The sequence below is a fragment of the Alligator sinensis genome, unplaced genomic scaffold, assembly GCF_000455745.1.
Source record: "Alligator sinensis unplaced genomic scaffold, ASM45574v1 scaffold1696_1, whole genome shotgun sequence".
Taxonomy (NCBI): domain Eukaryota; kingdom Metazoa; phylum Chordata; order Crocodylia; family Alligatoridae; genus Alligator; species Alligator sinensis.
In genome coordinates this window covers 12,681-22,678 of record NW_005843402.1, presented here as the reverse complement: position 1 = coordinate 22,678, position 9,998 = coordinate 12,681, and the positions used below count along the sequence as shown (strand labels likewise).

General features: G+C 43.7%; 1 protein-coding gene across 1 annotated transcript in view; it reads right to left on the bottom strand.

The window, feature by feature from the left end:
• Window positions 1–9,998, bottom strand: part of LOC102374206 (coiled-coil and C2 domain-containing protein 2A-like) — a 62,701-nt gene that overhangs the window by 52,602 nt on the left and 101 nt on the right. The window contains 4 exon segments of the mRNA XM_025195097.1: window positions 3,599–3,746; window positions 4,957–5,113; window positions 8,309–8,486; window positions 9,814–9,998. The exon segment at window positions 9,814–9,998 is cut by the window's right edge and continues 30 nt beyond it. Coding sequence (XP_025050882.1) covers window positions 3,599–3,746; window positions 4,957–5,113; window positions 8,309–8,486; window positions 9,814–9,998 — 668 coding nt within the window.

The following is a 9,998-nucleotide window of genomic DNA, read 5'->3' as shown; positions in this document are numbered from 1 at the left end:
GCCCGGTTCCCTGTCCCAGCCTGTCCCCCAGAACAGCACCGGCAGCCACAGGTGAGCTGGGAGCTGCAGGTAGTAGTGGGGGGGTGAGCAGGGATCTGAGGTGCTGAGGGACAGTGGCCCTGATCTGAGGTGCTGGGGGGATGCAACAGGCCCGATCTGGGGCAGCAAAGGGATGGGGGGCAGTGGGCCCAGTCCAGGACAGTGGAGGACAGTGGTGGGGGACGATAAGCCCAATCCAAGCCGGCAGGGGAAGTGAGGGGGTGACTGGAGGAGTGTAGCTTAGAGAGTGGCCACATGTTAGTCTAACATGAGCAGGGTAACAGATCACACAGGTAAACCTACCCTGGAGTGGAATAACGTTAAGATGCCTCAAGGGTACTTAAAACTAGTTTCACATCTTAAAGTGTGGACAATCCCAGTGGTAACAGCTTCCTGAACTGCCTAAAATGAACATGTAACTAAGCCCAAAGAGACACTCCCTCTTACACTGTAGACTTCACCACATATGCTACTGAGAGTTTATCTTGAGCAAATTTAGACTGCATGCTGAAGTCACTGATTAAGAATGCTTTGTAATCCAACAACTGTATACTGATGAGGTTATTATTCATGGGGCCCTGTCTATCTCATAGCCAGGGGAACAGAGCAATTAATACAGTCACCGTGCCCCCACTGCAACCTTTCTAAGTCCTGCATGGCCAGATCATGGCCAGGCCACTTCCCCTCTCTGCTGCACAGCCAGATCAGGCCCAGGCTATGGCCCCTCTTCCCTGCATGGCCTCCTTTCCCAACGTCTGGGCTGGGCCAGGGCCAGAGCCACACACCCTCCCTCCATGCAGTCAGATCAGGCCCCACTGTGCCCAGCCCACGTACCAGGGGGGCAGATCCAGCCTGCAGATGGACCTTGCACCACCCATTTTGGCCCATGGGGTGAAAAAGTTTGGCACCACTGGTGTAGAAAGTCCTGATTCAGAGGCTGTACCCCTAAATCCCTTGCTCAATAGATACTTACGCTCCTTTCCTCCAAGAATTTACCCAATGGGGCCTTTATGAATCTGGCTAAAAACTGTCAGCTTCCACTATATCTAGTGGCAATAAGATCCACATTTTAATTACATGTGGTGTGAAAAAGAACTTTGGTTAGTTTCAACTTACTATCTACCAGTGTCATTTTATGACCCCCTAGTTCTTGTATCTGGCACCTGGATAAAGGCACCCTGCCACATGCTTATACAAGTGTCAGGTATTTATCTTAAGCCTTTGTCAGAGACATTGGGTGTTGGCTACAGCCAAGGCTGGGGATTTTGACTGGGGTGCGCCAGTGCTCCTGCTGGGACTCAAAACCAGAGGCTCCTCACTAGAGGGTCTTGCCTCTCCACTCAGGGTGAGACCAATAGCTAGATTTGGGGTCAGGAAGGAATTTTACCCCAGGGTTAGATTGATATGAACTGTGAGGGTTTTTGTCTGCCTCTGTATTAGGGGGCATGGCACTTTTTCTTGGGATCTCCTGAGTGTATTAATAACCTTTACAGAAGCAGGATGCTGGCCACCGTGATCCCCTGGCTTTACCTGTGCAAGGTTAGGGTGTTATGTCTTGTGTTGTGTCAGGGTTGACTATGTAGTTTTACTAAGAGGTTAATTCATGGATTTGTATGAGATAGTTTGAGCAGGGCGGTAGACTAGATGACCTCTGGAAGTCCCTTCCAGCCCTACTGCTCTATGATAGTAAATCATAAATCCCTATTTACTTTCTTTTTACCATTTAGTATTTTGTAAGCCCCTATCATGCCTCCCCAAGCGTCCCCTTCTAAAATGAATAGACCTAGCCTCTTTAGTCTCTCCTCTTACAAAAGCCTCTCTATACCGCTAATCAGGTGTGGATGCACCACAGATTTATAAAGAGGCATGATACTTTCTACTCTGTTTATAATTCCCTTCTTAATCTTTTTCCTGTGTGGTAACAGCTAACGTAGAGCCTGTCACAGTGTAGGTACAGTTTGGGATATTTGTGCTCATGTGCTTCACTTGACCCTTACCTACAATGAATTTTATTTGTCACTTAGTTGCCCATTCACTCACTAGTGCCAGATCCTCACAGTCCACCTTGGTCTTTACCAGTTTGAATAATTTTATGTCATCTTCAAATCTGGCCATCTCACCCATTTTTCCAGATCATTTATGAATATGTTAAACAGCACTGGTCCCAATACAGGGAAGCCACTTACATTTGTAGTATTCACAATAAAGGTGTAGACAAACAGGACTTCAGTCAGTATAGCACTTTTCAAGCATTTTGTTCATTGTACTAAGAACATTGCTGCAGAACTGTCCAGGAGGGGAAGAGATTATGTAAATGAATCTCTAACCCTTCCATTCCACCACTCAGGATCTTCCAAACTCAAACCAGGGCCACTTGTTCACATGATGGGGGTTTAGTTCTCCTAAACGGGAACGGTTCTGCTCCCCACCTCAGCACAGCCTGCCCATGGCCAGAGAGTGAGCTGCTGCCAGGCTGAGGAGCTCCTGAGCTACAGGGGACCTGGTCCTTCCCTCCGTGGCAGCGGTGCCCCCTGGGGCCACCAGGGCAGGGTACTTGCAAGCCAGGTGCTGGCTCTGAGCTGAGGCAGCCCCCGCCAGAAAAACAAAAGAAAAAAGTAGGCCCTTTGCTGTTTAAGACAAGATCCCCCCATTTAACATGGGGGGGAAAAAACCCTTTTCTTAGAATCACATGTGAGGACAGTGGAGGGGGGGCAGCCAGCTGTTGTGGTTCCAGCTTCAGCCCCTACCTGGGGTCAGGGCCATAGCTGCAGCTGCTTCCTGCCTTCCTGCCTCCCCTTGCTGTCTCTGCACCCTGCTATTTCCCACCCTGCAGCCTCTTCTCCATTATCTCCCCCCACACACAGTCTCTGCTTCCCCGTCTGCCCCTCTCCCTGACCCCCACCCCCCAGACGCACACTCTTGCTCTGGACCAGAAGACTGTGAATGTTGCAACCTGGGGCACTGAGCAAAGCCCAAGCTCGGCTCTGCAGGAGCAGCATGTAGCCCATATGGCTTCTATGGGGGGCTAGACTGGGGCTGTGGTCAGTTCCCCAAGCTAGAACAGGGATGAAGTCTGCCAGCATGGAGCAAAAGCTAGAGGGGAGGGAGAGAGTAGGGAAGGGGCGGGGGGGGGAGTGGGGGAACAGAGGCTGGGAGGGGGAGAGGAGGGAAAGAAGATGGGAGAAAGGGGTGAAGGGGGCAGGCAGAAGCTGGGAGGGGGAGGGGGCCAGGCAGAGAGCAGGCACAAGCAGGAGGTAAGCAGCTGACCTCCCCACAACACCTGCATCCCCATTGCCTTCCCTCCTGCAGCAGTGGGAGGGATGGATTAAAGAGGGCCTTCCTATAATTAGATTCTACATGCAGAAAATTATAACAAATATATCAATTTTCCATGTATATAATCTCGTTATAAGGGGGTTGTCTTAAATTCAAGGTTGTCTTAGATCTGAGTAAATACAGTATTGCTTGAAAATGAAAGCCACTTGTTCTTTCCTCAATACTTTTAAGCACCAAAATACAAATCTATAAAGTTTCTCAACAAGTCATTGCTGAATATTACCTTGGAATTCCTGCATTCTGCTGAGATACTGGAGGAATTAAAGGTATGCCATTTTCTCCAACAGCCCAGGAAATGCTATTGGACACTTTGCCAGAGGTCATTAGAGTAATTTTATTACTACCATCAGCTTCAAATGAGAATGGCACACCTACAAGAAGAACAAAAAGAACATATGATGATCTTTCCTTTATGTTTCAGGACAGCAATACGCTATTGGTATTAAACATTAATTTGGTATTTGTGAAAAGAATGCATATGTTAACACCAATCAGTACCAATATTATTGTGAAAGATCCAATCAGTACCAATAATTATTTTCCTAATTCTTAATTTCTTCATCCATCAGCACAAATGGTTTTTTTTCCTCAGCAGTAATGAAAAAGTAAGGAAAGCTTAAAAAGTCCATCCTGACAGAACCATGATGTGCATATTTCTACACATCCAAGCTCTACAGTGACCTCTTGTCCTCCCAGTCCCCTCTCTTCAACACTCACGTCTTTCACCTTGTGTTGAATTGCTTTCTCTTTCTATGTGGATGGCTCCTACTCTTTTGCCCTACCTAAGTTACTGCAATTTACATGGGTCACTCATTTTATGACTTTTTCTGCCCTTGTTCACCTTTTTTACTACTATTTTTTATCTTCATGTTCTTACTTTATTTGACTTAAGATTGCAAACTCCTTGGGGCAGTACTTTTTCTTAATCTCTGAAGAATCTTTAAAGCATCATAGAAATTTACAGTACTATATAAACTTTTATTAAAGCAATAAATAATAATAATGATGATGGAGCCTGAAGTGCTGGGACTCTATAAGCCAACCGAGAAAGAAGCTATTAGAATTTAATGTTGTTCAAAGTCAAGACAAGTAATAAAAAAGTGTTTTAGAATATGTAAGCAAAACAACTAGTACATGAATATATTTACAGGGCCATCAGCTGCTGCAATTCATTAAAATCAGTGGAGCTACACTGATTAATACCATCTGTTTATTTCCTATAGTCAAAGCTTTGGAGAGGGCCATATTTTTAAATACTGAAAAGTAACTAGACTAAAAAGAGCTCCTCTGAAATTTTAAACAATGTAATAAAAATGTATTTTATTACAGTAAAACTAGAAGTACTTTAAAAAAGTATGTGGAAGAAATATCCCATTACAAACTTAGCTAATAATGTGAACTGAGACTGTTTTACATAATTCATTTTCAGAGGTTCTATGCCAGAGATAAGACATCCTTAACAGACATCCTTAACAGAAAGAAATATATTTTATGTACTTGGTTAAAAAGTAATGCAGTGGGATGAATCTTAGGACAAAACAGTCTAATAATGAATTACTCAGAGTAAGTAATAACTCATACCACTCCCAACTCCTTCATGGTCCAACGTCACACGCTGGTTGCTGCTAAACTCGATTTCTTCTACAGGAGCTCTACCAGTAAGAACTGTAGTCTCAGGAATGGGTACAAACACTTCTGCTACCACGTTAGGGCTGCTGAGCCCTACTGTTTCATATATCTGAAGTAAACAGAGACATAAAAGGTAACATCCTACATTCAGTTCTTGGTAATATACCTTATATACCTGAATCCACAATGATCCAGAATTTAAGATGACCCCCAATAATTAGATTCTGTACATGTTATAGGGCCAGGCAGGGGCCATGCTCCATACCCCAGGCTGGAGCAGGACAGAACATGCCAAAAATGGAGGAAGGATGGGGGGGGGGGGGGGGGGGGGGGGGGCGGGCTTGAGGTTGAAGTGGGAAGAGGTAAGGGATGCTGAGACAGCAGGGAAGAAAGAGGCAGGGCAGGCAGCAGCTGCAGCTCCAGCCCAAACCCAGGGTCGGGGCCAAAGCTAGATCCAGAGCAACTTCCTGTCCCCTGCCATGTTACATTCAGTTCTAAGACAAGGGGCTTCCCCCTCCCCTCCCCCGCATGCAAAACGTGGGGTGAGGAGAGGGGGCTTGTCTTGGAATTGAGTAAATACAGTAAATAAATCAGAGGCTGTTCAGAGAAAAGCAGTTACTATGATTACAGGATGAAGAAACTGACCAGTAAGAAAAGGTTTAAATAATTATATGCATACAGCTTTTAAAACAATGGCTACCTAGTAGACATAACTGTGGGAGTTTCCAGAAGGAATTTTAGCTCACTTTGAATCAAATTTCCTGTTGGGGATTTTGGGTGATGCTTAGTATCCTCTCCACAGGCTGGTAAGACTGATGGAAGTTAGGGCAAAAACAGGCCTTCAGTGGAAATCACCTATGAACTGTGGTTTCATAGATGCAATCAAGATATGAGCTCTGGCCTCATAAGACACTTTGCAATATACAACTGCTGACCAATGTGGTGGTGAAAGGCCACTCTGTCCCAAGGGAAACTAGTGGAGGAACTGTGCTTTATAATACTCAATCTTTCCTGGAGCCATCAGGCTGAATACAGACTCAGCCCTTTGGACAGTGGTATCCTGCCTTTCCCAGCTAGCTCCATAGATGGGATGAATAAAAGACTGGGGTAAGGCCCTGTTTCCTTCTAGTGCCAAATGGGGTGGTCTCAGTTGGTGGGCTTAGTTTCTTCACTTCATTAAGAACAGGAACTACAACTATTCTGCAGGATGCTGGGTGTTACATATAGAAAGGAGAAGAAGGAAGCCATCTTGTATACCTCTTGGTAAACCATCACAAGACACAGACTGGATGAAAAACCATGCACTGCGCACTCGTTGCAATATGATTTTAGTGGTACTTTGTTAAAAAAATATATTTTAGCATCTGTTTCATGACATTATTTAATCATTCTATTTTCTGAATGAACAAAGCAGTTTTCAGATAGATGCAAAACCAATGCTTCCTTTAACTACAGTTAACTTGATCAAAAATGCTGGACCCCTCATGAATTTAGGTGCCTAACAATGCTAAATTCTTTCAGATTAAATGGTGGTTTTATCATGTATTCATTCATTTGATTTATATCCCAGCCTGTCCAGAAGCTCAGATGTGGACACACGTTTCCTGAGAGGCAGAAACAACCACAAATGTATTTGTGATATAAGGGGTGTAGGTTGTAGCCGTGCTGGTCTGGACATAGGCAGACAAGGTTCTTTGGGTAAATACAATACTTTTTTATTAGACCAACTCAAATAGTTGGAAGAATTCTTCTTTTCAACCTTTTCGGTACAATTACCCTTCGTCAGGCAGAGGAAACATCTGCAGATGGTCTGTGCTCTTCCTGGATAGAATAGTAAAGCAGCCAGAGGCCAGTATTTCTGCAAGAAAGCCAATCAGTTAAAATGTAAATTGGGTTGTTCAACAGGTGAGAGAGAAGATGGGGGAAACGAACGCAGTTGTAGTCAAAGGATGTGGGGGGGAAGGGAATGAATATAACTGGTAAAAAGTGGGGGGTTTACCAGGGAAGTCAGATATTAGGCAGGTCATGTGTCATAAATCCAATGTCTATATTTAGTCTGTGATTTTTTTATCCAGTAGATTGATGAAGTGAAGTTCATAGGCTTATCTGTAAAAGGTGTTTTGTAAATTCCCTTTGAGGATCAGAATTGAGAGACTGAAGTATTACACCCCACAACAGAACCATCAGCATTCCTGAATCTTACACCTGCACCTCTAGAAATGTAATACATCTCATCTAATGCACCAAATGCGCTGATGGAAAATATGCAGGAGAAACCAAACAACAACTGCATATCAGAACGAATGCACACCGAAAATGTATCAAAGACAAAAATATCCAATTACCTGTAGGTGCGCACTTCTCACAAGAAAACTACTCTTTCTAATCTATCAGTTCTAATCCTCAAGGGGAATTTACAAAACAACTATCACAGATGAACCTATGATTAACTTCATCAATCTACTGGATACAAAAAATCATGGACTAAATATTGACATTGGATTCATGACACATTAATAACCTGCCTAACATCTGATTCCCCAAATAAATCCTCCACTTTTTACCAACTATATTCATTCCCTCCCCACCCCTTATCCCAATCTCTCATCCTTTGACTACAGCTACTTTCATTCCCCTTCCTACTCCCCCACTCCTACCTGTCTCACCTACTGACCAACCCAATTTACATTTTAACTGACTGGTTTTCTTTTCTTGCACATGTACTGGCCTCTGGCTGCTTTACTACTCCATCCAGGAAGAGCACAGACAATGTGTAGATGTTTCCCTGCCTGACGAAGGGTGAGTGTACCTGAGAGCTTGCAAAGAAGAATGTTTTCCACTATTTGAGTTAATTTGTGACACAAGACCCAGCTTCTCTAAAAATAAAAGCTTATTCCACTAACCCAATAAACCATACAGTTTTGACTGTTTTTAATTCCCCTTTGAAGCCTATCATCCTGTCAGAAACTATTAATTTCAAGTGTAGTTTTAAGAAGATGTTTCAATTTTTTTCTCAAAGTTTTCCTGTTAATATCGTCCACAAAAGACAGACCAAGAGATATGGGACACATCTTCGCTGAATGATGCCAAAAATGCAGAGGGCAACATTGGATATTTGTCAAGTACAGCTGAAGTGGAGGGAAGAATTCAAGCACTTAAGAGCCAAAGCAGAGGTTTCCATGATCTTTGAAGTGTTACTATAAACAATATAGAGTAGAAGCAAATAATATAAAATGACATGATAAATATTAAAAAGACCATGCTAATTATGTAGTACAGGACTTATAAAAGAATTGCTGTCTACCTGAAGCTTCAAACTCTCTGGCAAATTGAATATCTGTAAATTGAAAATCTGTCCAAAGTGTACTCTGAAGTCTGAGCTGATTTGCCGGGTGACAGTCCTCGAGACTTCTTTAGTGTTGAAAAGGACTTTTATAAATACTGAACGTTTCTTTACATCTTCTCGTCGTGAAACTTCTGCCCTGTGAACATGACAAATTAAATTTGGTATTAGTCTTCAGATACCTGAAGGATGAATACAAAGAAGAAAGTGAGAGACTTTCTTTTGACCACTGGGGACAGAACAAAGAGCAGTGGCCCTCTATTTCAATAAGAGACATTTAATTTGGATAGTAGGAAGTGCTTTCTGAGAGCGATTAAGCATTGGAACAGGCTACTCAGAGAGCTTGTGGAATCACCATCTTTGGAGGTCTTTAAGGTCAGTTAAGACAAACACTTGGCTGGGATGGTTTAGAAAGAGATATCCTGATTGAGCATAGGGGATGAATTAGATGACCTTCTGAGGTCTATTCCAAATACAGTATTCTATGTTTTTATAATATTTCAGCAATAGAATTTGTATGCACAAAAGCTTTACCCTTTTGGTTTTAATAAGAGGAATCTTTGCAGTTTTCATGCTACTCCCTTGGCCTCTCTCAGACATGCATTTTCACTCCTATAAAAACCTGTCACAGAATTTGACTGCATGGTACAGAGGGCTGCAACGTTCCCGTGTGTGGCTTTTCCATTTTGCACCTGTAACAGCAGTACTGTTTTATCTCTTTGGCCACAAAGAAGCCCCAACGGATGCGACCAGATGAGCATGCCCATGCGGTACGTGGTGCTGCACATGCAGGTATTCCCTGCGCTGCTAATTTGAGTGCAGAGGGGGGGTTCTGACACCAGGAGAGCCTGGTGTAAACCCCCCGCCCGCCAAAAAAGAGTGGGTTGGCATATATGATGGCAGCATGTGCCTTCTGAAACCAGAGCCTGGCCAACCAGAGCCACACTCCAGCTGCCAGCCATCTCCCTGATGCTGGATCACCAGGGCTCTGCCCCTGGAGGCCCCCAGGACCCCAGGTAAGGTTGCTGGGGCCAGCCCAGGTGCTGGCCCCAGCCTCCCCTACCTCACCCAGGGCAACGTACAGTGAGCCACAGCATGCATGCATGGTCGTTCCCCAGGATAAGTAGCAGCAGCACTACAGTGCCGCTATTCATCCCCAAGGAAATGCACTTTCCTCATTGTGGGAACATGACCAAGGACCCTGACCATTCTTAAAACATAAGTATGATACAAGATGTAAATCATAAACTTAATTAAACTTTATCAATTTTTAAAAAACAAGGTACTAATCACCAGGAAAAACAGAGTGTTCAGTGCATATTTCTAGAGTTGAATGTATTAACAGTGAAACATAAATATTAAAAATGAAAACAATAGAAAATTGTGATAATGATAACATACAAATGATAAAATAAAATAACAAATTATAACATACTAATAAAAGGGTTGGTTTTGAGCAGCCTTACCGAGGACACAGCTCATTTGGGGTTACATTTCCTGTCAGGCTCAACTCAGGGATCAAGAGAGGTTCTCCAGGTTTCCTCCTGATGGTGACAGCTTTTTCTCTAACTTGCTGTTCGACATCCACCTTGTCAACCGGTTTAGGAGGCACAGGTTTTATGGGCTCCTCACCAAGCTCAGACTCCTCTGC